We start from the raw sequence: 27,193 nt of genomic DNA, 5'->3' as shown, positions 1-27,193 counted from the left end.
ATGTCGAGTGTCCTTTGGGATCTAAGAAGCCGCATTTACAGCACATAACTTGGCTCTGCTTAAAAGTCGGAGGGATATTAAATAAAACCTATTCAAAACTGTGAAACTAATCTTTTTTTCTAATGTTATTTGCTAAAGTCACCCAGCAGATGCACAGTGTTTGCAGCTAATACTCCAGCCCGCCCCACAGGTGCATTTTTGTGACGATCACGTGTGGACACGCCCCGCCCCGCCGCCCTCCATTAAAACGCAGCAAAAGTCGTCACTCCGCTTCCACCGAGCAGTCAACCCCACACGGAGAGGGCCGACGCGGCGGCGCGACGGAGAGCGGACGTAAAACGAAACCAGCGGGTTCTGCGTGCGTGCAGGAGGCGCTCCGGCGACAACATAAATTAGTAACGCAAAGCTGAACCAAGAAGCCCGAACCGGGACTCAGCGGAGGGACTCGGGAGGGATATTTCTCTGTAGAGAAGGCCAGCCAGGTAAGTCGGCTCTTCCTCTGCCGGCAGCCACGCGTGTCTCCGCTCCGTGTCAGGGCGGTCGTGCGTCAGCGGTTTTTTTTTTTTCTTCTCTGCTTAGATTCTAGACTCTGAAGGGCGTGCGTGGACTGCGTGACAGACGAGCCCTCGAAGTCCGCTCCACTGTGGCGTCCATAATTTACAAGCTGCAGTCATGCTTGGGCTTAGGGGGGTGTGGGGGTCAGTTTTGCCTTTGGGGGCTGCAGACACGTTGAAATCCCCACGTAAACTGATTGACTTGTTAAAACCATTAGTCAAATTGAGTGGAGCAGGGTTAAAGTACGAGCAATGATGAGCGAAAGGATAATATTGGTGTCCTTTTCAGCTTCTTTCTTTTTCTTTAATTTTGGAGTTGCGCTTATTTGCATGCAAATCTTTTCATTCTTTTTAATTTTTTTAAATGATTTTCTTGCCCATGTCTCTATTGAGATGTAGCTCATCACCCTGCAGGGATGGGTTGGAGTTTTTATTGACAGCCTGCTCACATCACTACATGATTTAGTGAATTAACGCCTCGTGTGTGTGTGTGTGTGTGTGTGTGTGTGTGTGTGTGTGTGTGTGTGTGTGTGTGTGTGTGTGTGTGTGTGTCCGCCCCCCTCTTCAGCGCGAATAGGCTGCAGCAGCGCCAGCGAGGCGGCTCGGTTGCACGCTGGAAATTCAATTGGTGGAACCAGGGAGGGAGCCCCGGCCTTTTCCACCGCAGGAAACCCGACAGAGGAAGCAGCAGCACTATCTGCAGCAGCGGAGGGCCTGCTCTGCTGCACGGCGTGTGGGACTGGCTCTGCAGCATGCACCGCTGCAGCTGCGCCGCTCGCTGAAGGCGCTGCAGGAATTTGACAGAGAGAGAGAGAGAGGAGAGGAATTCGGTCCGACCGGTCGCTGACCACAGCGGCGGCGCGTTTCCAGGACTTGTCGTCGCCATTCCTCCTCCGGGGGCCGGAGGGGGAGCGCACGCCGCGGCCCCTCGGCTGGCTCGCTGTGGAAATGTAAACACAAGTCGGGCTGGATTTTAAACCACGCACTCGGTCACACCTCCTCCGTCAGAGATGGAGACGGAGAGGGTCGACCCGGAGGAGCGGGAGGGAGACGCCGAGCCGCCCATGCACAGCGTCCACGGAACCAACCGGATCCGACCGTCCTCGTACCGGGCCCTGCGCAGCGCCGTGTCCACCTTGGCCCGCCTGGACGACTTCAGCTGCGAGAAGATCGGGGCTGGCTTCTTCTCCGAGGTGTTCAAGGTGAGCGAGAGCAGAGCGCACCCTCTTTCCTGAGAATCAGGGCGGTTTTCACCTCACATCCTCATTACAACTAAGCTTTATAGACATAATGCACTCAATGTTTACCTCTTTAATCGGGGAAAAAAATTTTTTTTTTGCATGCTTGTAAAGGGAACTTTTAAAGAATAATTCAGCTTGTGCTTTAAAACATGGAAAAACAGTTTAAAAGCAGTTTGTTTCCAGCGATTTACATTTAAACCTGTAAAAGTTGCATCTGAATTCGTTGCTGCGCACTGCCGGGTCAGCTGGTTGAAAAAAAAATTAGATCTAGAAATGCACTGCTATGAACCAAAAACAATCAGAGCGTCATCTCATGTACTCACTGCTAAAATGTGCTAATGGAGGAAAACCCTTTATTCACTGTCGTCAGTGGCTATGCTAATTAGTCTTAGCATTCGCAACAGGATCTGCTAATGGGAAAAGCTGTAGCAAAGAGCACAGGGTTAAGCAGCTCCGCACTAATGTGATTGACGGCGCCAAGACCCGCCTCCTGGCTCGTATTGGTTGTTTCTAGTTGGCACTTGCAGCAGTAGAATATTTACAGATAATCTGAACTTTTTTTTTTCTCACAGATTATCTGTCTCATACCACACTGTTCAGTGGAAAGAAAGGTGTGTGAACTGATAAGGAATGCATTCATGCTGGAAGATCTATAAAACAATCACAGCTGATAAAGCTGAAGCCTGAAAAACTCGTGGCACCTTCATGTGTGTGTCAAGAGAATTCAGTTTTGAATACCGTCTCTGACTTTCATACCCTCACTCGATGGGTATGCTGTTTTCTGTTTCAAACTGTGGATGTCAGGACAGCCATCTGAAACGCATCCAGCGTACAGTTTACAACACCTCACACATTATGCATCTCGTACCCTTTTGGTTTGATACCGCTCTACAGTTTTCCAAACTTTTATCCAGAATGTTTTGTCTCTCAACCTTTTCTGGCTCTGTTCCTTTGAATCTGACAATTGACAACAGGCTGAGCAGCAGGTTTACCACTGCTTCTCCTCCATTGTCATGATGTTTGTGTCTCATGCAAACCGCGTTACTTTTCGGGTTGCGCTGCTGTAACGAGCCCACCCACACTGAAGTGGCTCTCAATTGTAACAGAAAATGACCCGAACCAGTCGCTTGGGTTGACTACACGGGTAAATGCTGCATCACAAAATGGCTATGCGTCTACCACTACGTGTTCTTCAGATATGAGATGCGTGAATAAACCAGGCGTAACACTGTTCTGCCCCTCCCCAACTTGTTTCAGCTTTTTTCATCCCCCTCAAAAGACACAAATTTGCTTGTGTTGAAATATTTTGAGTTATGAAAATTGCAGGCAGGCCTTTGGTTTGCAAACTAAAGCAGCATCAGCCTTGTGAAGGTGGTATTGATTTAAGACAGTTGGCAAACTATGAGAAGCATAAATACGGAGCCAGATTGGGAACCCGCCCACCTAATATTAACTTGTTATACTTGTCAGTCTATGCAGAGTAAAACTGTAGCAGTCGATGTTGTACACGTAGCAGAATGGTAAATTGCTTTGCATTTATTTTTAAATTTAAAAAAATTGGATTATATTGCAGATTTTAATTTGAAATGTTTGTAAATATAGTGAAAACGGCACTATTTTTAATAAAAAAATTTTTTTTTACCCCAAATTACTGTGAGAATCTCGCAGTTACGCCTAATTAAAGCCATGCGTGTGTTTGACTGTTTGACCAGGCAGGATGAGGTATTGACCTGCTGTCATCTCTATTGACCAACGTGAGGTTTCACATTGTGTGAAATGAGTGTGAACTATGGCAACCACTGCATTCAGTACCAAACATGCGTAAGAGTGAAGGGGTGTAGTGGTTAATAATTGTTTCTGAACAACGTCCCATTGAACGTTCATCATGCATCAGTTGTCACACGATGATATTTGTTGGTTGTTTTTTTTTTTTTGTGTGTGTAATGTGACACGGTCTGCTCAGGTAGATCAGGTGAGTGTATGTTTGTAACTCTATGCTCCGCTGTCTGTGTGGGCCAGCAGCCTGCGTCCTCTGCTACGACATGCTTCTGCTCACTTCCATAGAGCCTAATTGCCAGGAATGCCTCGTTAATAACGGTGGTAAAAATGGCGCGTTACAAAGGGCGGCTGACGAAGGGGCGAGTTGGGTAACCTGAGAAGCGATTGGAAGACATTGGAAGACCTGAAGCATTTTTATTCATGTCAAGTCTGCAAGACTTGATGAGGTAGAAAAAAATTCATTTTTAAAGGTTTTTAAATGATTTGTAACTTTTACTTTTTTGGTAACACTTTATTTGAAGGGGTGTGCACAGTGGCGCAACTACACATTATTCAGGTGGATGCGAAAACATAGATCAGGGGTGCAAACATGTCTATTTATTAGGAATAAAATAGTTGCAATTAGGTAATCTGAATACAATGGAGCTTTGTTTATTCTAAGATGTCATCATATTTTTATTCTTTAACTTTTTTTTTTTTTTTTTTTCCCCAAATTTCGTCATGAACATATTTTTAAACGTTTGGTGCTACATATGTTCAGACTGAGTAAAAAAAAAAACCTGCCTAATTTCAAGATTTCGTTTTGAATGAGGTTCTAACAGGTTCTTTAGCATTAAGGCTCAGAGTTTTACTTGCATTTGTTGCTATTTTTCACATTTCGGCTCTATGGACCCACAAACTATAATGTCATTGATGTTTTCTTTGATAAGCCAACAAAAAGCAGTGAAATGGAAGTAAAGTGATAGTTTTCAAAAATATTTTGCATGTAAAAACCAGAAAAGTTTGGCGTGCCTCTTTTAACTCGATCTAAAATAAAACCCAGTAGACCAGATTGTGATCAGAAGTTAACGTGAAATTGATCAAACTGTTCACCTGTGAGTAATTTGATCTCGACGTAAATAACGGACCTACATTCAAAACACCGAGCGTTGCCATGAATACTGCTGCAATGGTCAGGATGGTGGCAGCATCATCCTGTGGGAATAACCACGTGTGTGTAAACGCTAAATTGGTCTCTTCGTCTGACCAGTTAATCCAGAAAATTGAATAATTTCTGAACTTGTAATGTTTCTTTATCAAAGTAATGAGGGGAAAAATCAACATGGTGTTGACTGGAGGATTATCTCTGCAGACAGTCTTATTGATGAATTTAAAAGGTAGCTACATTATCTTGTTTCTCAGTTTTATTACACAATGCGTTTGCTCACATTGATTTTCTATTACGGTGACTCGTGGTTTTTACTGCACGTGGCTCAGTGCATGCATCTCCCAGTGTTTAAAGTTCAGCATTATGTGGTGATGGACGCCAATAATCAGGGCTGCAGAATTACAGTTGACAGATTCCTCTTCCCTTTTGTAAATGGGCTTTATTTTGAATTATGATGGTTTAAACAAAGGTTCAGACACATTTAATGCTTCTAATCTTCATGATTTAAGTGTTGTGTGATTTTTCTGCTCAGGTTGCCATCGTTTCATTGTGTCACGTTGGCACAAAAGTATGTCAGTATGTCTATATTTAGAAGCGATTTCGTTAGAAATGCAGCATCTTGTTTAATACAGAAGTGTGCTCTGCATGCTTTTGAAAATAGTACAGTAAATGCAGTGATGGAGAGTCCCTGGAGGAGAAAATGGAGAATCGGTGCCTAATATTTTGAGACTACAGATGGGACTGTCTTGTTCCCCATTTTGATATCAAACTTCTTGCATTTGTTTATTTTTTGTGCCCGTATTTAAACCTGGTTTCACACAGAAGTGGTCACCAAGCATGGGTGAAACTTGAATCTTTAATTTAGACAGACTTTTTGGTTTCTTGTCCTTGTTCTCCTTTCAGTCTGAGGCCGCTCCCTCCGCCGTGGCCTTTGAATTTCTAATGAACATGCAAATGCAACCATGTTTACAGCTGGCTTGTCAGGTTGGCACTTGGCTGCCTTTTGATAGCGCAATATAAATGCAAAATTGTCACCGCGGCTATCGGTTACTTTTTTTTTTTTTTTGTTTAAAAAAAGTTTGCCGACACGCATGACTGGACGGTTGCTGCTGTATCCTGGTTGAGTTTGGAGAAAATGGGCTCAATTGTGTTGTGCAGAACAAACCGTCTGAGACGGGTGTTGTTTTAAATGAATTTAGGCTCCACTTAATGTGCAGGATGGCTGCTTTGAAATGGATGCTCTGCACTTGGTTACAGAGAGCCCGGCCTCTTGCCTTGTGCTGCCGTCGAGCTCCAGTCCTGAGTGCAGATCAATGGAGGATCGCTGCAGGCGGACGGGGAGCTATTCACCTCGTCTGAGTGCAATTGTGCAATCTGAGGGGACTGAGGCGGCGGGGTGGAGACATTAAAATGTAAGGGGAAGACGGGGGAGCCAAATCCTTAAAGTGCCGCTTTTGAATATTCTCTAAAATGTTCCGGTGCTTCTCCTCTCATTTCTACGTCAGCCTCTGAAACCCGAAGCTCCAGGAGCAAATAATCAATCCGAAATAATATTCGCTGTCAGTCAGCAGTTCAGATAAACTCGCAGGATACGATTACATGTTCGCCGTTTTACAGGCCTGCGAGTTTTACAAGGAACAAGTTGGATCTGTTTCTAATTGGATTACTGTGTTATCGCGTCATGTTTGAGCCCTTTCTCCTGATAATCGACAAGATGTTTGCTAATGCAGATAACACCTGCTGTCGATGTTGCGTAACAAACCTGACTGATTTAAGTTTTGTCTTGTTTGCAGAATTTACTGGAGCACCATAAATCACTTTTTTTTTCTTTAAATGTTTTCTCATGGATTAAAGACTTTCAGATTTTACTGCTGGGCTTTCACATGCGCTCTTCTTCTCTCTATAGAGTTGTAATTGCTTAAAATAAGTTTTTTAAACAAGCTGCATTAGCTTTTGTGTGTTAGCTCTGCAGTAGCATTAGCTGCCTTAAAATGCCCCTGATTTCAGCTAACGCTAACGAATGCATTCGTCACAATTTGGCTAATTTGTCAGATAAAGATGCAAAATGTAAATGAGGCTACTTGAGTTCAAGCTAGAGCTGCTTCTTTAAGCTAACATATGTGGTCACAAACGAGGTCCTCTCTCTATACAATATAGAGTCATTAAGTGGTGAAACGATGGTTTTACACAACGTCTGTTTTTTTTTTTTTGTTTTTTCTCTTCGACATTTCTAAATTGAGGATAAACATTCACCAAAAGTTTGTATTTGTGTGTAAATCCTCTGCAGTTGTGGCGCAACGCTCAGGAGGAGCACAGAAAATGTCACGGTTGGACAGCGGTAGAGTTTGGGTACATAAATGTTCCAGCTGTTGGTAATTTACAAATATTTTCTCTTTCTGCAAATGTATTCCAATATAATTCTGTAAAAATGACCGTATTGTGCGGCTTAGCGGTCGAGGCTCATCCTCAGCGCGGCCGTCCAACATCGCGACCTTGTGACCTTTGCTGCATGTGTTGATCACCACCCAGCTTAACCATTTTTTATTTTATTTTTAATGTTCTATAATGTAAAGCCCATTGCTGCCACAAAATCTTACAACAACAAAAACTAATGACACTGCCTTCAGAGTTGACCATGCATAAAACATGTTTACTTTTAGGAAAAAGGCGTTGCATTACTGTCTTTATTATTGTACATAAACGGCTACATAATTGCAGAAGCTTTTTTTTTTTTTTTTTTTTTTACTGACTTTCTCACAAATGTTTTCTCAACCACTTTTTTTTTTTGTTTTTTTTTTTTTTGTGAGTCAAAATGACCCTAATTCATTTCTCCTTTTTTAGTGCCGTTTAAACCCTGTAAACATATTTTTGCGATTCCACAAAGCTTACTTGATAGAAAGTACATGCAAATGGCTGCAAGAGTTCATTAAGGCCAAGATATCTTCAGACATTGTTTTTCTTTTTTCTTTAATCCAATGTTAAGATTGCAGCAAATATGTGTATTTGTCAGCACATCAGCTGAAACCTGGTGCAGGGTTATAATTATAGCTGAAAAAAGACCCCGGGGCATTTTGCAGTTTCTCGTATCACATTTTATTAGCCTATATTAAAAGGGGCCCCCCAAAAAAGCCCCATTCATTTTCCAGTGTAACGGTTTTCATGGAACATCCAGGACCTCATAAGCGAAGACTCTTTGAGGGGCTTCAGTCGGTTTCTGCTGAGCTCTTCGCCCATCTTTTGCTTCATCCAAAATTCGTAGCGATGTTGAAGAAAACGTCGGCGAGGCTGAGGGTTGGGCCTCTGCTTGTTATCTTTGGAGTCTGAAAAGCACATAAGAGAGCATTATTGTAATGACAGACTGCAACAGGGAGGGAAAAACAAGCGTACCAGCGGCTCAGTTCCTCTAAAATATGATCTGATGATGAACTGGAGACTAGAAAAGGGATAAAGAGGGGATTAGTGCAACAGAACACACTGACCATGATTGATCTTAATGTCTGCATGTCAGCTGCTTGTGATGGCGCAATAATGCGGAGGAAAAAAACATCTCTGGTGTCGTCGGCTCTGTGGGTTTACAGATTCTGGTTTATACGGCTGCTCAACATGCCACAAATTAACCGTCAACTTTATAAGAAGTGACATTATCAGCTTCAGATCTACTTGGTTTAATTTCTTTGTTTTTGTTTTAAGATTTGTGCAACTCGGATTGAGTGAGTTACTGGGAACTATAAAAGTAATAATTTTCTGACAGTTGATGAACTGCCCGAGACATCAGTATTTCATTCATCTGCTTTTTGTTTTGCTTTTTGTCTGTGGAAACTAAATCGCACACACAGCGACACACCCCAAAAACGAAAGAGATAATGATTGTTTTAGGAAGAAGTGCGGGAAATCACCCAGCGGGACAAGTTGAGATTTGACCGGTTCCTTGTGCAAATCCCCGATTGTTGGAAGAATTTCAGCTCGGGAGGAATCCGTCGGCAACAAAGGAGCGACGGTGGGGGGAAGCAGATCCTCAAAGTCGCCATCCGTCAGCGGCTGTCTCCTGCGCTCCGTGATCGGCTTCCAGCGCTCAGGATTTACGCGGCTCCGCTGCGTTTTGGGTGTTGCAGAGCCAGTGCAGACTTGAACATCAGAGCCTTAGCCTAGCGCTAGCACGTCTTTTCATCCCGCTCTTTTTGCTGCCGTTCGTTGGATCCTGCTTTGCTGCCACTTGCTGCACAGCCATCAGGCCTTGTTTGTGTTCTGCACTGCTGCACAAACACGAAAGCACCGAGGAGCCCAGAGCGTGTACCTGTCTTTACTTGAACCTTTACGTTTTTATTTATTTTTTTTATTTAATAATTTTTTTGACGCATTTCTACCGGACCAGGGAGTAAGATGGTTTGTGCAGCTGTTACCCAACACCCATGTTTTCCTTTCCGTCAGTGTTTTTCTAGCTTTATCTCCAGAGATGGTTGATGTTTGTCGGTTCACAAAGAGAGTTTCCTCCCGTCCACTTGTTGGCAGTGCTGTAGTCTTTAGCTAAACCTCAAGGAGGACCACTCCCCTGTGAGAAGATAAACAAATGGCCCATGGTGGCGTCTGTGTGGTGAAATGTGTTTGTGAACGCATTGGATGATTGAGCCGAGCTCGTTTGTTTTCTGGAGTTTGTCGCTAGAATCTCATTTATGAAACATTAAAAAAACTCATTCAGATGGGTGTGAGGGACACAAAGTAAAATCTCACCACCTTTTTTAGATTTAGAAGTCAGTCAAGTTTTTTTTTTTTTTTTTTTTTTAAAGGAGTAGTCTGTATAAAGCATGACTCGTTGTGGTAAATGGCAGTTTGGCTCATGTAGCATCTGCAGCTCAAACTGTAATCAGTTCAGTAATCTTGAAATAACCTTTAAACATTTTTATACCTGTTGGCGTCGTAAAATGTTCTGTTTGGTGACCTTAAACGGCGTTCCAATCATTTTAACAATCGATTAATCTATCGACTATTCAGCGATTAATCAAATTTTTAAAAATGCACATGGTACAGATTGTTCATTTAACCACGTTAGCCTTTTTATACAATATTAGAAATGCATTAAAAGATGCAACAACAAATAATTTAATTCCTTTTTAAAAAACATATGGCCTAAAATGCAATAATATAACATTCTTTTAGTGAATCTGAAATGAATGAAGCTAAAAATATCCCACTTAAGGAGTTTTTGTTTAAATATATGCAAAATTTATAGAAAAAATAAAAATAAAATTTGTAAAATTTTGACTTACCACTTTGAATATGTTCTTTTTTCAGCAAATTGTCTTTTTTTTGAGTCTATGGTCTATAGTTGACTCATTATAAATTACTAAATTAGTTGACTATTTCAGTAGTCGATGTACCCGTTTACTCACTAAACACCCGAAGAACATGCAAGACAAGAACTCATGAGCTTTGTTTTCTTTTTTAAAATAATTTATCTAATAGTGTTGCATTATGGGTAATAAAATCTAGCAGCCAAGAAGTGATTTACAGGCAGCAAGCGAGCAGGAATGCATGAGCCACCGATGACTAAAAGGTGAGCTAAGGCCTGTTGGCACTTGCGTTCCTGTTGACACATCCCTTTAAGCCTTCATGTAATTATTCCCGTCTCTTTATAATGACACGTGTGACCAGGCTGCCTTTGTTGTTTTAAAGTTTTGAAAAGTCTTTATCAGACACAATAAAACGGCTAAAATGATTAGGCGACGATAAAAAGACAGAATCCTGAATAAAATGATGTAAACACAAGATCAACAAAACACATTGGCATCAAACTTTTAAAATTTTTTACAGTAGTTTTTTTTTTTTAAATAAGAGTGAAAAATGTCTGTTTATTTTAAAGTATTGCACTCGGCCGTTCTTCTTAACATTTTTATCACTTGCTGAGTTTTGTTGACTTAACCAAACTGTTGTCTTCAGCTCCAGTGAGCCGCCATGTTTCTTCTCGTGTTTGAGGAAGAAATGTGGTTCACTGCTGCACATCATTTCCACTACCAGAATCTGACCTCTGACCCCTAACAGAGCCAGCACTCCCTGCTGATTGGCTGATGGAACCCCATTTTCCCGACTTCCTTGCCGTCTCGCTCGCCTGCATGAAAACTCGCCGGCACATTTACATGCTGCTTAAAGCGAAAGCAGAATTTCAGGTGGAGTCTCCGACCTGTTCAGGGAATTAGGTGATTTTCTTAAAATTTGCAGAGTGGGCAGAGCGTCTCCAGACTTTAACAAACTTTTTACACACGGTCTTTAAGGGAGGTTTGTCGCTACTTTACCGGCAGAACGCTTTCCAGCTGAAACTCTACAGTCGTGTATTGACTGATGTATGACTTCTGCTGCTGTTTGGGGGGGGGGAAGTGGTGCAGAAACCATAAAAGCCACCACGTTTTCAGAGCTGACCCTCTGCCAACGGTGAAGTCACTGAACTGTGTTTGTAGCTGGATTTCTGGTCACACTCAACCACATTTTCTTCCCTCTGCGACACCAGCGAAGCATGCGACGTGCTCAGCACACATGGTTTTCTTATTTATGCTGATGGTTGCAGTCTCCCCTGCAAGGTGAGAGCTCAGTGTGTGGCTTTCTTTACATGAGGAAATAAAATTATTGCATAGATTGGCAAAAAATCTGCATGAATGGGCAAACGGCTTTATGGGATTTGGAAAATGATTTATGATTTGGCGATTTTTCATTTTTTTTCAATTGTTAACCCCTAATCCTTTGAGGAAACCCTCTCTTAATTAATAGCTTAAACTGGATGAAGCGTACACATTTGCAGTGAGTTTTTCTTGGATTTTTAACACCTTTTTTTTTTTTTTCTCTGCATTTAACAATTTAAAGAGATGTATCCTGGAAAATGGTCACAATTTAAAATATTTTCAACATATTTGCCTTTACATACAGTATTTCTGTTTTAAACCTTTTTTTTCCCCTCCAAGTTCAGTTGCCGTCTTATTGAATCAGTCGTCTCATCGTTTCAGCAAAGTGGTTTTAACTCCATTTGCAGCTGACCAGAAGTGAGAGCGCTTCACTGGAAGAAGCTCATTAGTTCAGAAAAAAAAAAAAACACTTCTCAATATGACTCCAACTAACTGAGCATCAAAAACTCCTTTTAGAATCGCATCTATAAAAGCTTTAATGCATCCCTCTTGCACTCGTCTCCGTCTTTGTTTTGGGTCGGTCCAGTTTGCGGGGCCGCTGGCTGACGAGTGCGCGCCGCCGTGACCTTTCGTCTGCTGACGGCAGCACTTTACAAGGCCGAGTGTGTTTTGGCGGAGAGCTTCGGGGTGTGACTGAACTCATGTTTGTGTGCGAGTGAAGCATGGGCGTGTGGGTAATTGCTGTACGTCGCGGGCATTCCAGCGGCGAGCCGGGGGCCATTAAAGCCCTGGGAACGAGACGTGTGGAAGAAACGCCACAAACGCTGCGTTTTTGTTTTGCTGCTGTCTGAAAAGGCTCGGTTCTGACCTCCGTGTCAAGTCGGGCTGTAGTGATGACGAGTGAGAGCCTGTTTGTTTGGAGGCTAAAATCTGTCGGAACAAAACAGCTGGGTCGAACGAGGCTGCATCAGCATTTGGCGCATGTGTGCGATGCAGCCAGTCTGCAGCATGAGTCACAGTGTGGCGGGTTGCTAATCCCTGGATTATATTTGAGCATGTAAGTATTTCTACAAGGAGGTGTGAAGACAGATGTGGGCAGGGAGTAAAAGGCAGACGTGATTTTTAGCTGCAGGTACGGCAACTTCAGCATAGCATGAATTCATATTCATCCCCCGTTTCCTCCAATACCCCTAAATAAAATGCATTGCAGCCAATTGTCTCCTGATGTTGCGTAGTTGGTAAATACTCTGTCTGTGTGCAGCATTTAGACTGTAGTATAAATCAATTTGTCAGATATGCAAAGGTTTGTTAGAAAACATTAGTAAACCGACGGGAACAAGACAATTGGAACAGGTTAAACATTGAAACAATTTAAAGACGCAATGGTTTAAAATAAGATATAAAGTCATTTTAAATGGTTATTCAGTGGAGGATTCTCAGTTTTTTGTGGATGTATGTTCTCTGTTGTGAAAAATAGTTTTATTTTTGTAAAAGAGAAAAAGGCAGCAGGATTAAATAAGTTTATACTTCTGCCTAATGCCTTTCCAAACAAATGTGTATCAAAAAATCATATTATTCTGTTTGAATTGTGAATGTGAATATGTTTGAGTTTCACTGCAGAGTTATTTGTTTCAATGTCTTTATGGTCCAAAGACGGGTTTACTTCAAATGCATGACACTTTTACAATTTTGTTCTGGTACTGGTCCCAGTACAGAGCCTGGAGTCACACCAGCTGTGACTTTGAGATGAATGGAGTGATGCATCCTCCTGTTTTCATACGGCTTACTACCAGAAAGGTAAAAACCAGCCAATAGCTCAGTTTTTACTGACATTATAATGCCTTATACAAACTCTAAAAACTGTCACAAAAAGCATTTAGCATCTGGTGCCATTTTATTTTAGTCTGTCAGTCTGTTTTGTTTAGCTATTGCCATTTAATCTATACCATTTGTACTTCATAATTGGAAACTGTTCTGTTTACAAGACACAACAGTTTGCACTTGTAACGTGTGAAAGTTCAAGGTGCAGGAATATTTTTGCGCCCTTCAGTTCTTCTTACACCCCTCCAGTGCTAAAGGCCACTGCAGTCTTGCCCACCTCCCTACAAATCTGACTCATCCTGTAAGATTAGTCCAACAGACCTTCCTGCGCATTTCTGCTCCCGCTTCATATTCCACCTGAACAGAAGGCGGCTTCGTTGCCCTCAAGTTTGATTTGCATGTGTGTGTTCAAGCACATCCTGCAGCCTGACTGAGAAGGCTGCGATTTGTCCTCCTCCTCAGAACAAACGACGTCCTTTTCTTTTGTGCCGACCTGTGTGTGTGAGTGTGCGCGCGAGTAAACACTGATGCAGGACTCTGATCTAGGCCAGTGTCACGGCTCGGAGGCTCTGCTCTTTGACCCTCCTCCTTCATTACACACTCTTCCTTCGCTAATGAAGGCGCAATCCGAAACCCTGCTGTGCCCCTTTGGCTTTATTATTAGCATGGAGGAAATTTGGTATACAGTCAAGCATTAAGGTCACAACTCCTGATTGCTGATGTAAATAACGGTTTGTTATTAGCAGCAGGGCGGACTTTAGCAAACTAACATTGCAAAAGAGATTCAGTTTCTCCTTGAAATTAAAACCCGAGCTGAGGCTGATTTTGTATCCTTACCTCATTATTTTTGAAATAAGCCAGTGCTGACGTGAATGGCAGTTTACTATTTTGCTACAAGTTCGTTCAAATGCTAAAATAAAAGTTTGTTGGACTCCTCGAAGACATTTAACCTTTGACCTGGAAAGGATCCTTGGACTCTCGGGTATTTATCCTCCTGTGAGGCTGTTTACATCCTGGGGGGTCACATGTGGGTCCCTGACCTCCGTGCTCATCACGTCAGTCTTCAGGGCCGGATTAGTCGAGGTGCGACGGCACGTCAGACCGAGAGCGGAACGGTTCCAGGACCGCATTGTTAAATTTTAATTATTTACGGGTGTGTGCAGGAGCTGCTGCGGTGTCGAAATGCGACCCGAATGTTGTCATCTGCACGGGTCCGAGTGTGTGGAAATTCCTCGTGTGTCCAAACAAGTCTGCTGCAAGAGGCAGAAAAACAGAAACGGTAGTGGCTGTGTGGACACAAACGGATCTAGTGACCAAGTCACAATTTCCATTTCATACCCATAAACAACCATTTGTTCCAGTGTATTTGTTTTTCCAAAGAATTTATGTTTACATCCATTTTGGTTCTGATCACATTTGGACCCACTACTCTGGTGAAATCTGACATTTGACCCCTGATCCAACCAGAATGACTTTGAGCTCCATCTTGGAGGTAAATACTTATTTGCTCTACAAATTTACATTTTCTGTACAGCAAATTAGACCTGAAACCGTATGACATTCTCCGTGAACAATGACCTTGAGCAAAAAAAAAAAAAAAAAAAAAAAGTTATCCATTATGTTACAAATGCAAACAATAGTAACTCTTTCAGCCAGCTGACCGGCAGTAGACAGCAACAGGTGCAGGGAGAAATTGCTGGATAAAACGGATTGCTCCAGGACTTTCTAATCTCATTTAAAGGACTTTAATCAGTGGATTCAGTATGAAACTGTTGCCCTGATGAATCTCTCTGCACTTCAACAACGACCCATTCCAACACCAACCACCGGGAACAACCAGAACTTTAAAAGTATGAAGACTTAAAAACCCAAAATGAACAGCAAACCTGTTGGCTTAGCAACAGGTTTGTTGCTAAGCTAACTGAATCAAACGGCTGTTATGATTCAGTAAATACAGAGAGGATTGTTGTGCCATAAATTAAATGAAGTAAATTTTGCAATAAGAGGAAGACTTGATTTTCCTGTTTTGTAAAACAAATCTTTTACCATCCAGTCTCTGTAGTCTGCAAGGCAACCGCAGGAAAAAAAGTTCTTCCCTGTATCATTTTTCTTTGATTATAAGTTGACTCACCTTAGACCAACTTGAGTCTAAGTGATGTTTCCAGGCATCGCATGCCAACAGGTTTTCTTAAGGTGAGGGAGACTTTCCTTCCTGGAATTATCTCTGGGGGAAAAAAATCATAATGTTGCAATTTTGCAGAGACTTGGTTTTATTAAATTTCATAAATAAAAAGCTTCTACTGTTTCTGAGTAATGTATTATTTCATCCAGTTCCTCTAAACTCCACAGCATGTATAACCAGCTGGTTCTGTGCAACCAGCTGGAGTGTTGGGTTATTCTCTTCACCAATCTATCAAACCATCTGTACTGTCAGCCCTCGGTTCTTTCTGCGATGAACTCCTCTTGCTGCAATTTGTCCTCTAAGTTTTTTTTTTGTTTGTTTTTCACTGAAACTAAAGCGGGGAAAATGCAGCCAGTGAAGAGTTTACACGAAAGCATCTGGCTCCGTTGGGCTGCTCTCACAGCTTTCCTCCTCGTTTCTGCTTGCGCTTCTGGTCTCGGTAAAAAAACAAAACACTGACTACTTCTCTCTGTGCCAAACAGTTCAGCTGTCATATCCGTCTGGCATAAATTTCTTTTAGAAGTCAAAATGCATGCCAAGCAAATGCATGTCCTGGGAGTGGGGGGGGAGAGATGGGGAGGAAGCAAGTCGCGTCTCCAATGTTACCATACCAGACGGCGCCATCGCCATGGCAGCAGGTTTGGCCAGAAAGTGCAGCTGATGGTGCAGCCGACCTGCTAATGTTTCCTGGCCCGTCTCCAGAAGTCGAGCAGCACAGAGTTTCCACACGCACGAGTTCGGGGAATGTTTTTGTTTGTGTTTTTACTCTTAAGATCAGTTGGGTTCACACAAAATAAAAGCACTCCCCCCCCTTGTTGCCTGAACGTTTCTCTTTATAATTTTGTACACGACAAGGTTGAAATGGTCACGTTTTGTCCTGCGTTCCCAGGTGCAGCACCGCGTAACGGGCCAGGTGATGGCTCTGAAGATGAACATCCTGGCCAGCAACCGAGCCAACATGCTCAGGGAGGTCCAGCTCATGAACAGACTATCGCACCCCAACATACTCAGGTAACTCAAACGACGATCGTCATATGTTTATATACCTGCAAATGCGTCAGATTTAAATATTCTACTAAGTGTTGATTGAATTAGTTCCTTGAAAAAATGTGTGGTTTTGATTGTTTTCTATGTTTCTGTGCAGGTTTATAGGAGTGTGTGTCCATGAGGGACAGCTGCACGCTCTCACAGAGGTGAGGCCCTGATTGATGACGTGTTTTATTTAGGATTCGCCATGATTTTACCTAGAAAGCAGGACTATAATCTCACCCATATTGCAAGGCCATTGCTCTTTATCGCATCAAACTGGCATTAGGCGAAAGTTCACGCTTGTTTTTGTATTCAGACTGACGTGTCGAGATGATTTCCTGCATCAGTTAGCAGGATGCTCAGCCAGAACTCTGGTTCCTGGCTTCTTGTGTAAACTGCGAACTCGGTCCCATTTACAGAGAAGTCGGTTTGGTGTTGGTCTTGGGGGGGGAAAAAGTGGCCCACCACTTCAGAGGAGCTAAAAGAAAATAAGCTCTTAGCAAAAACCCGTTTCAACTCACAGGGTCCCTTTGCAGTCTGGAAAAATGGGGAGTTTGATTTTGACATTTCCACTTCGGGATATTCGTGGAGAAAGATTAAACACCTCTGGCTTGAATTCACCATCGCCAAAGTTTCATATTTTTCCACAAAGTGCAGCATGGGGACTATTTGTGGACCTCTGAATGACCACAGATCAAGACCACACTTCTTTCTGGGTCTGATCTGTTTTTTATTTTTATTTGTGCAAATTAAGTAAAAGAAGAGGGGGAAAAAAAGCAGCAACTTTGAATTTTTTTTTCTTTCTGAACTTGAGCTGCTGTCGAGTAAACATGGAGCATCTGTCCCTGTCAGGCCAAGGAGACAGAATCACCTGAATAAACACGCAGAGGTCAGGCGGCTTGTGTCACCTGTTCCTTTGCGTCTAATCGGTTCACCAGTGGCTACCATGGTTACCCAGCAGCAAATGGAAAGCAACACAAAGACTTAAAGTGAGATCTGGTGCATTCACATCCCCGTCGCCTGCGCTCGAGCTTGTTTTCATGTCGCTGTGTTTTCAACACACGGCCTGAAATTTAGTTCCTTTTTTTTAAAATATATATTAATGAATTGGCAGTTTGTGATAAACACTCAAAGACGAGTTGACAAGAAAAGAGGAAATTCAAGCGGCCTTGTGATTCAGTTTGCAACTCATTTCCTAAGTTCTGATGTGGAGAGTTTGTACATTTCCTGCTGCAGCTCACACACTTTATTTTCATAAGTTTTCAGTGTTATAAATTCAAACTTCCATCCATCCATCCATTTTCTTCCGCTTATCCGGGGTCGGGTCGCGGGGGCAGCAGCTTCAGAAGGGAGACCCAGACTTCCCTCTCCCCAGCCACTTCTTCCAGCTCCTCCGGGGGAATCCCAAGGCGTTCCCAGGCCAGCCGAGAGACGTAATCTCTCCAGCGTGTCCTGGGTCTTCCCCGAGGCCTCCAGAATTCAAACTTTTGCAGAAGAATTTTTATTAAACTGTAACTACATGATTGTGATTCGTCCAAATTAAAATAAGTAGCCGATAAGAAATGAAAATCGTCATCTGTTTGTAGTCGCACTCCTACGTCCCTTTGCATCAGCGTTGTGAGGGTTATTCATATCAGAGGTTCAGCAAAAGGTTATTGGATCTAAACTGAACATGTTTTTGTTGTCGTTTTTCTCTCTTCCTGCGGATCCAGTACATCAACGGCGGTAACTTGGAGCAGCTGCTGGGCAGTGACGTGTATCTGTCGTGGGCCGCGCGGCTCAGCCTGGCTCTGGACATTGCCCGCGGACTCAAGTACCTGCACAGCAAGGGTATCTTCCACAGGGACCTCACCTCCAAGGTTAGCATCGACATTGCCTGCAAGGTTCCTGAATTGCATGAGAATTTATGCAAATTTGCTCCTTTTTTTTGTTTACATTTAGACACATTTTTTGCAGAAGGTAAAGGCTTTCCTCAAGTATTGTCGCCACTACGCTATGTTGCTCTAACTCTAGATTTGTGATGGCAATATGCTGGAATCGGATCAGAAAAGTTCAGAAATAGAAATATTGGCTCATTAGCCTCAAAGTGACTTTTAATCCCAGCATAATCCTTCTAGATTGTGCCGATTAGTATTATTAGAAGTATTATTGGCCAATTTTTTGTTAAACAAATTGTAATTTTTGTTAAGTCTTTTTATGTAAACTACAATGTGTACTGTGTGTTCACTGACTTTTGGAAGCATTTCTTGTTTTTATTTAGCAGTACCAGCATTTTATGTATTAAAAACAAGAGATTGTAAACCATAAATTTATTTTCACTTCCACTATGAGGCTCTACTTGTTGATCATGTAAAGAGCTCAGTAATTTACAGTAAAACTTTGTTATTGCAACTAAAACCTATTGAACGCCTCATCTCGGATCACTACTGAGGTGATCACACCGTCTGGGTTGTAGGATGTGAAGCATTAGATGGTAAAAACTGTGACCTCTGACCTCCTGTGTGCAGAACTGTCTGGTGCGCCTGGAGGGCGGCATGTGCTCAGCTGTGGTGGGAGACTTTGGCCTGGCAGAGAAAATCCCAGATTACAGGTCAGTCAATAAAAACGTAACCATCTATAAACTTTCTGCGATTAGATAAGTCTCAATAAATCACATTCCATCACTTCTTTCTTTCTGCCATATCGGTCATGCCATATCTTTTTGAAAATATTTTCACCCAACTTCTCCTTCCCCCCCCCGACCCCCACATCCAACCTTGGACACATTCAGATGAGACATTCACAAAAAAACGAGACCATTAATCACAGTAGATTTAGTTTTTAATGGTATGCAGACACCAGTCGCCTCCTCCAAATACTGCGGTCTGACCCCCGTTTGCTCTCTCAAATAAAAGAACGGACAGACGGAGTAAATATTGACAGCTCTGAGTCACGCTGCAGATGACGCCCAACTTGCTCTGCTGCTCCCATCATGCTATCTACTCCTGTGTTTGCAGCTGCATTTAATCACATTTGTGCGGCGCGTGTAATTTATAGTCATTCTGCACTGTTTGACAAGAAACAGAAGTTTTATTTTGTTTAGGTTTTTTTCTCTCTTGGTGACTTCATGCCTTTGGTGACTTCATGCCTCCAGAATTGGCTTGAGTTCAGATTCTTGTTCTTAGCAACCAGAATTACCACAATGTGGAAAAATGTTTCAGGAAAGTCACCCTTTCAAAATGCTGCTTGTAAAATAAATCTCTTTGGCTGCAATCATAAGAGTTGGAATGAGAGCAAGTGTTCCCCTGGTTTGTGTAAAGTCACCGTTTTAGAAAATTACTGGCACATTTGCATATTTCTGAGATCATATGTAGAAGCGATTACGTTTAAGCCCCGGAAAGGAAGCACTAAATCCAAAGTTGGATCTGGTGTTGAGCGAGTGAAGCTGTGCAGCTGCAGAAATGATGATCATGGACGCTGGAAGCTGCATTTCTAGTCTTAGGAAAACATTTATGGCCATTGGAGATCCATGAGTTAGTTTCAGGGTATCTGATGCTGAAATTAAGCTTTTGTCAAAGAAAAGCATTGCTGTTGTCCTTGTCCCAGTCCTCATAACCATAGGTGTCGTTGTTCTCAGCCTAGTCTTCATCACGCTCTTCATAATCCTAACTGGTGCCCGACTTTTGGTCAGCATTGTCGTCATTGTCCCTTATTTATCTTCAGTCATGATAGCCTGGCATGACCTCTTCTCCTACGCCATTTCCTTCATTCTTTCGAAACGATTCCTTCCTGGAGACTCTGTTGTGATTTTGGACTTTACTAAATTGCCAACATTTGTCCCTGGTGTCTGTAGTGTTCCAGAAATGTTCTGAGCCGTAAACAAATTGTAAATGGACTGAGCTGTTCCAATCATTTTTACCACTTTACACTAGAGTCGCATTCACCCATTGGTACTCACATTTATGCATCGATGCAACTTGATCGGTAGGCAACTCGGGGTTAAAGAGCCTTGGACATCAACATGTGACGAACAGAAGCTGGAATCGAACCTTCAATAAATGTAATAAATTCTTAGGTGTTCAATGTTTAATAGTCAGATATTTTTATTTTGGAGAGGATTTTTTTTCAAGCTTCTGCCTGCAGAGTTGTGTCCTTTCCTCCTTTTTAGCTCTGCAGAGTCGAAGATGCCTCGCCCTGCAGCCTGACTTGCCTTCCTCGTAGTGCGCACTGCTTCCGCTCCCTCTGCTTCGGCCGAGCCACTGTTCGTGTTTACACAAGTGGGTGGCCAGGGGCCCGCTCGTAACTTTCTCGCTTTAAATGCTTTCTGTGTGCATCACCTAGTAAAATGTGAGCAGGAGGGAAACTGAAAACGAGGCCTGATATTCCCCAAATGCGACATCTCTCCCTCTCTTTCTCCACCTGAATGACAGTCACTATTTACTTTTGCATACTTGTGCCTCCATTTTTTTTTTTTTTTACGGCAGCTGGTGGATTGTGCGGCTGTCATCCCCGAGGTTGTGTTTGCTTTTCGTTTTTACTCAAACACATTTGCTTCCTGCAGCGACGCACAACAACGGAGCGGACGCCGTGTTTGTGTTGTTTGTCTGCAAAATGGCATGGTGTGGAGAAAGAATGAGGGAAGCAACGGAGATGATTGAGGAGTCTGTCAAGGAGGAGGGGGGGTTAGGAAAAGCTCCAAATATGGTCAAACTATTCCAGTCCCCCCCCCACTGCTCCGCTCGCTGTCCCTCTGGTCTTTTTTTGTTTTTACTCCAACTCGTACTTGTCGGTCGAGTCGATTTCCTTCTGTCTTTTGCGCGTTCTCGTTTGTGCCAGTCCACTTCTCCAAATGGTGTTTACACCGGGAGCCATGACCGTCTCGGCTCTTGTTTTGGATTTTCTGCTGCATCATAACTCGCCGTGGCAGATGGAAATAGAAACAGAGGAAGTAGCTGCCAGCAGGAGGGTGTGTGTGTGTGTGTGTGTGTGTGTGTGTGTGTGTGTGTGTGTGTGTGTGTGTGTGTGTGTGTGTGTGTGTGTGTGTGTGTGTGTGCGTGCGTGTGTGTGCGCAATCACATTGTCCCTCTTGCACATTCTTCAGTTCCTTCCTTTTTTTTTTCTGCTAAAGTTGCACAACAATATCTCAGCATAACTGAAAATACTGTGGTTTCTTAGACGCAGGAGAAGCGCAAGCAAGCGCACAAACATAGTGACCTCAGAAAACCTCTCTTGTCTTGGCTCCGTGTTAATCAGATTGGGTGATTTTATGCGTTTTATTTGCAGCTTACTTCGCCTTACAAGTACCGCAGCTTAATCTGATTTGTTGAATGCTTTCCATCAAATCTGGGGCTGATTCATCTACTTCTGGTCTTGATGATCATTGTAAAGGATATGGAAGACTGTGTTATGCTTGTTCCTGCAAATTGGTATATTAATTTTGAATTGTTTTTGTTTCTTCCACAGACATCAATCAACGTCCAATTTGATTAAATTCAGTAGTTTTGTGCATTTATTTCTTGTTTTCCTTTTAGAAGGAAATGTTTCCATACACTAAAATTATTGTCTTTAAACAGTTGCCAAGCTTTTCTATAGTTCTCATTATTAATTTACAATACTTGAGCTAATGGAGGCGCACTGACCCAGTTACTTGGAGGAAAGGGCCAAAAATGGCAGCAAACTAAAGTTGTACAGTTTAAAAGTCAAGTCTAAAATATGTACGTTAACAAATCTGGAAAATATCTTTCATGTTCGGCGCATGGAAAAAAAAAAAAAAAACAACTCTGACCTACAGGAGAGTTGGTTTTAATTTAATGTCAATGAGAAACTTTTTTTTTTTTATACAGTGCAAGTAAATATATAATTTTATGTCGTTTCCCGCATGAGACGGTAAAATGCTTACACCCAAAGCGTGTCTCTTGAAACAAACAAATAGAGACGCATAATTATACATTTCAGTGCAAATGTGGTAGATGTTGCTGCCACACGCAGTAAATTGACATCTAGATGATGCTTGTTGTTGTTTTTTAGTCTAGGTACATTGCTGGCTGCGCTGTGCCTTGTATTTGTTGCGCTTAAACTTGTTCGTTTTTTATAAGTTTAAACCACAAACCTCTAAGTATTATTGGCCAAACAAGACCCAAGATGTAAAACGTTTTGGCTGACATGCAAATTAGAACTGAGACTATTGTGAATAGTTTGTGTTTACGCAAGTAATCTCTTTATATTGCTAGCGGTAGTTGGCATCGAAACAGCTAGAAAATCCCACAGGTTATCCAAGTTTCAACTGAATTCAGGTGAACCATGTGTTCCTGTAGTTCTCCTAATTGCATTGTTTTAACTCTTCATCTTAATTTGCAAATTTTGCAGAATTAATCAGTACATGTTGGGTGCAGGTTGAAAACACTGGAAAAACTCTGATTTTGTTTTCTTTTTTGGAGTGGTGGACAGTCAAAACCAAAGATGAACTGAAAAGAAAGGCACCAAGTCATCATATTAAAAAAGTTAAAAGCTTCATTCCGATTCTTTTTAGTTTGATGTCAGCCCAACTTGGTCTTGGCTTGTATTTATTTTCCCTTGTTTAAAGCTTTTGTTGTTTATTGTAACTCAATTTTATGCCCTTTTTGTACATTCTAGTTTTATATTGATACTTTTACCCAAAAATGTCATTGGAAGCTAATTTAAACAGGCCATTAAAAAGTTGGCATCTGAAAGCTCCCGTTTTTAGCATCTTTCTTCTTCTTTCTGCAGTGAGGAGGAAGTCCAGGAGCGTTTGGCAGTTGTTGGCTCCCCCTACTGGATGGCCCCAGAGGTGCTCAGAGGAGAAGTATACAATGAAAAGGTACTGAAGACGAGTGACCTCCTTCACTCTTTAAGCTAAAGATTCTTCCCAGAGCTCAATGTCGACTGTGGGTGTAATAAAAAAAAAAAACTGGTTGAATAAACCATGGAACTATGCAGTGAGGTAAAGCAATAAATGTGTAAATAATCATTTTATTGTTGAGAGAGCAAACAGACAGGTTATGTAATTGTAATATTTCCTCATTTGTAATTGTAGCACTTAATGGAAATTCCCACTCGACATTGAAGTTAAATAGTGACCCTTTTTATGTATATTAAATGCAGATATACTCTTACCTGCTATTAATCTATGAATTTGCATATCTGTAAAAACATACTAACTTTGCACAAAAATATATTGTATTGCTAAGAAATTAGAGGAATGGATAGTTATCGTTTCTTTATCCTCATTTTTTCTTGATGAATCATTTTATGGTGTCGCTGCAGGTGGATGTGTTTGCGTACGGGATCATCTTGTGCGAGATCATCGCGAGGATACAGGCCGACCCAGACGTCCTGCCACGCACTGAGGTACTGGTTCAGCTGTCCATGACGGAGCCGAACGGCTTATCCGCACTGCGCTGCGCGTCGCATCCACATCCTGTTTGAACCAGACCGGTCTTCATGAGGACAAACATTGAAGCCTGGACACAAACATGACTGCGTCCATAACGCAGAAGACGCCGAGATCGGCATAAATTTTAATGCGGTGTCATAATGACTGGAGCCGCTTTAAGCGAAGTCACGGCTTTATCGTTTCGTCATCTTCTCTCTGGTTATCTTGGACAAACAGGAAGCTGGCTTTCCTATCTCGACTGAGAATTCAAATACTGATAAAGGCCTCAAACTCAAGCGAGTGTTTGTGCTGCACGCAGCATCAACTTGGCTTGACTCAACAGTTTGTGTGACCTCTGACCACATAAATATTTGGACTTGGTTTTGAATATGGTGTTTAAACAGGAAAAACAGCCAAACCCTCCCCCCCCCCCCCCCCCCGCCCCCCCCCCACACACACACACACAATCCGTTACAATTTCACAATTCAAAAACATCAAATACTGTAAGCTTTTAAAATTTCATAAATTTCTCAGAATTATTGTTGCATACGTTGATATGCATACGATGCTTTACTTTCTTGATAACATGGACAAATGCTTTGGTAGTGATGCAAGTAAGTTCAGTTTTTGTGGTAGTAAGTCACATTGACAATTTTCTGTTCTCTCTGAACAAATTCCAGAAATTGGCTTTAAATTAAGACTTATTATAAATTTCCACTGTTGCTCTTTCTCAGAATCTGTACAGCTGGTGTGTTTGTCAGCTTGTTGTTCATACGCAGCTGCAGAAACTGCCTACATTTCCGGCTGCAAGTGTTTCAGTGCTTTGTTTCAACTCCTGTGTGGCTATAATAAGAATATTTCTCCACTCGGTATAATGGTTGAAGCCATTATCTGACAGAAATGAAAATTATGAGAAATTGATCGATAACCACAGTGAACCTTTTTAGAAAGCCATTTAGAATATTTTCTTTTGTGTGTTTTCCTTCAGGACTTTGGGCTGGACGTCGAGGCCTTTCAGCAGATGGTTGGAGACTGTCCACCTTACTTCCTGGATTTGGCCATCGCTTGCTGCAATGTATGAAACGCTCATTAGATACACACATGTGCTCCATCTCTAATGTGGCTACTTCCCATTCTGCTGTCTGTATTATATCTGCGTATCTCCTGCTATGACTGTAGAGGAAGTTGAAGGAAAAGTTAGAGCTGGACTTGATGAAACTTTCATATAAATGCAAGTTCTGGACATGGATGGTTTTATGGGATCGTTGTATTTGGACAAAAAACATGAAACTAATGTGATCTATTTGCTGTTATTTAATACAGAAAATTGACACTAGGGAATATGACTACAATGAGAAGAGTCTCAGCTTGTTGTCGTACTTGATCGTCCGTATCTGTGTTTCGTTCTCAGATGGCAGCGAGACTCCGTCCGTCTTTCTCCCAAATCGTAGCCGAACTGGAGCAGAAGAAACGAGCTGAGAGGGAGCATAGAGGCGAACTTCCAGTGAAAAGTGAGAAGACGTTTGGGCGCCGCGTGACAATAATCTGATGTTTTCCTGTATTTATTCTGGCTTTTCTCCGTACAATCTCTTCTCCAGCCGTTGGGCCTCTGCGGAGGCCGTCCCTCTGCGACAACACGTCCGACCCGCGTCTCTCTCGCAGCAAGTCCGACATGCTGCACCCTCCGGACGAGCTCCCCTGCGTCGCCTTGGCGCCCACCGGTCGGGTGAACCCCTTCTCACAGCGGGAGGATCTGAAAGGAGGGAAAATCAAGCTTTTCGACACGCCCAGCAAGTCTGTCATCTCCCTGACCTTCACCCTGCCGCCTCCGCCGGACTGCGACGATGTTCCCGCGCCCGACGGCGAGGTTGTCGACATGCCCCGGCGGCACAGGCGGTGCCACTCGTTGCCGTGTACGCCTCCGCCGCACATGGTGTCTGCACCAAACACCGTCCTGGCGGAGGAGGAATCGACGTTTGAGGTCGACGATGTGAACGGCGGAGGGAGCGAGGAAAACAGTTTGTTGGGAGGGGAGGCGGCTCTTTCTCTGACGGGTGATTCAGGTCTTCCGATTGAACCGATGTCGCTGAATGTGGAGGACCAGGAGGAGCAGGACATAGAGGAGGAGCCCATGGACTGCACCGTCTCCCCAGACACGCAGGACATTTCGTCGCCCCTTTACTCAAAGCGCCCTCCTCCCTCTCACTCCTCGACTCCCTTTAATCCCTCCACATCTTCCGTGACAAACGGCTGGCGGTCGACCATCTCCAACAGTCCTCCCAGTCTGCCGCCCCTCTCCAATCTGGACAACCACGACGTGATCGTGAGCCGGCCGCTCGGCTGGGGCGCTCCCATGGATACTCCCACCGCCAACAACAATGGCTACCACTCCCCGCCCGTCGACCCGGCCGGCTCGTCCCCCTTCGGCTCCAGCAGCGGACACTCTCTGGACCAGGAGGAGATCATCTCCTGTCCCGGCTGCTGCCTGGCCGGACTCCGTTTCCCCTCGGTGTGTCTGAGAGCCCCGCCTCGCCGAAACCCCTACAAGAACTTGAACGGGGACCACGCGGCGTCACGTGGGCTCCTCTGTCCAGGACCCAAGGGCCTGCCGCCCTCCCCCAACACCACCAACGCCAGCCTGGATCCAGGGCTGACCCTGCCAGGAGCTCAAACATAAATCCTGAACCGTCAACACCAAATGCAAAGCTCTTCCCTGGGAATCAAGCGGGTCTTCTTAAAATTTGCACAGATTTTAATGCAGCAATACTTATTTTCCAGACGCATCTTTTTTTTTTTTTTTTGCACATGCGTTTGTGTGTCTGCATGAGTTCATTAAAATACTGTCCAGACTTAAAAGAAACAACTTTCTCTCCAGGAAACGCTGTGAGACTTTGCTGGTGGGCGCCCTCTGCTGGACTGAGGGCGTCCCAACACCTGATGTCGGCCTGTGATGTGACTGATCGGACTCTTTGTCAGCATGCGAGCGCTCCAGTTTGTGGCAGCGAGATCCTGTAAAATGTACAGATCTTGACGACTATTATGCCGGATGAGACTGATGATGCTGAAATGAGGAATGTTAAGCTTAGTATTAATACTGTTGCAATGATAATTATTTTTGATGTTTGGTGCTGCTTCTGAAAGAGCAGGCAGTTTGTTTTCATGCGTTTAATTATCAAGAGGTGTACAGATCATTTCTGGGGAGTGTGTGTGTGTGTGTGCGTGTGTGTGTGTGTGTGTGTGTGTGTGAGAATGAGTATGCTGTACACTGTTCAGACTGTTTGTTGTTGGCCCTTTTGGTTGCCTGCACCACTTCAACTGTATTACTAGGAAACTGTTTATCATTATATTTGGGAATGAATGGTCAAAGACCTGCTTAAGAGATGTACAGATTCTTATTATTTAAAATGGCATTAAATAAAAAGATGGACTGTACTGATGTTTTAGTCGTTTTCTGTTACC

The 27,193-nt window shown here is 43.1% G+C and overlaps 1 protein-coding gene and 1 long non-coding RNA gene across 2 annotated transcripts; one reads left to right on the top strand and one right to left on the bottom strand.

Moving 5' to 3' along the window:
* tesk1b (testis associated actin remodelling kinase 1b) lies at positions 1 to 27,166 on the top strand. Its single transcript, XM_008427968.3, has 11 exons — positions 1 to 482; positions 1,123 to 1,756; positions 16,222 to 16,343; positions 16,477 to 16,525; positions 18,074 to 18,220; positions 18,869 to 18,951; positions 23,088 to 23,178; positions 23,625 to 23,708; positions 24,723 to 24,809; positions 25,146 to 25,245; positions 25,333 to 27,166. Exons 2-11 carry the CDS (start codon positions 1,565 to 1,567, stop codon positions 26,409 to 26,411), a joined length of 2,034 nt encoding a protein of 677 aa, XP_008426190.2. The 5' UTR covers positions 1 to 482; positions 1,123 to 1,564; the 3' UTR covers positions 26,412 to 27,166.
* Positions 7,496 to 9,145, bottom strand: LOC145548774 (uncharacterized). Its single transcript, XR_014084765.1, has 2 exons — positions 8,618 to 9,145; positions 7,496 to 8,041 (listed from the first exon to the last, which is right to left on the bottom strand). It is a non-coding gene; the product is annotated as an uncharacterized LOC145548774 (long non-coding RNA).
* Positions 27,167 to 27,193: the final 27 nt, after the last annotated feature.

This window comes from Poecilia reticulata, chromosome 18 (genome assembly GCF_904066995.2).
Source record: "Poecilia reticulata chromosome 18, P_reticulata-male-v2, whole genome shotgun sequence".
NCBI lineage: Eukaryota > Metazoa > Chordata > Actinopteri > Cyprinodontiformes > Poeciliidae > Poecilia > Poecilia reticulata.
Note: the sequence above shows the minus strand (reverse complement) of the source record. Positions and strands in the feature narration are given on the sequence as shown.

Bases quoted from the DNA above. Each gene is read 5' to 3' on its own strand.
- tesk1b (XM_008427968.3), top strand. From the start codon at position 1,565: ATGGAGACGGAGAGGGTCGACCCGGAGGAGCGGGAGGGAGACGCCGAG. The intron at 16,526-18,073 runs GTGAGGCCCTGA...CTGCGGATCCAG, and splicing joins AGCTGCACGCTCTCACAGAG to TACATCAACGGCGGTAACTT. The intron at 23,179-23,624 runs GTACTGAAGACG...GTGTCGCTGCAG, and splicing joins GAGAAGTATACAATGAAAAG to GTGGATGTGTTTGCGTACGG.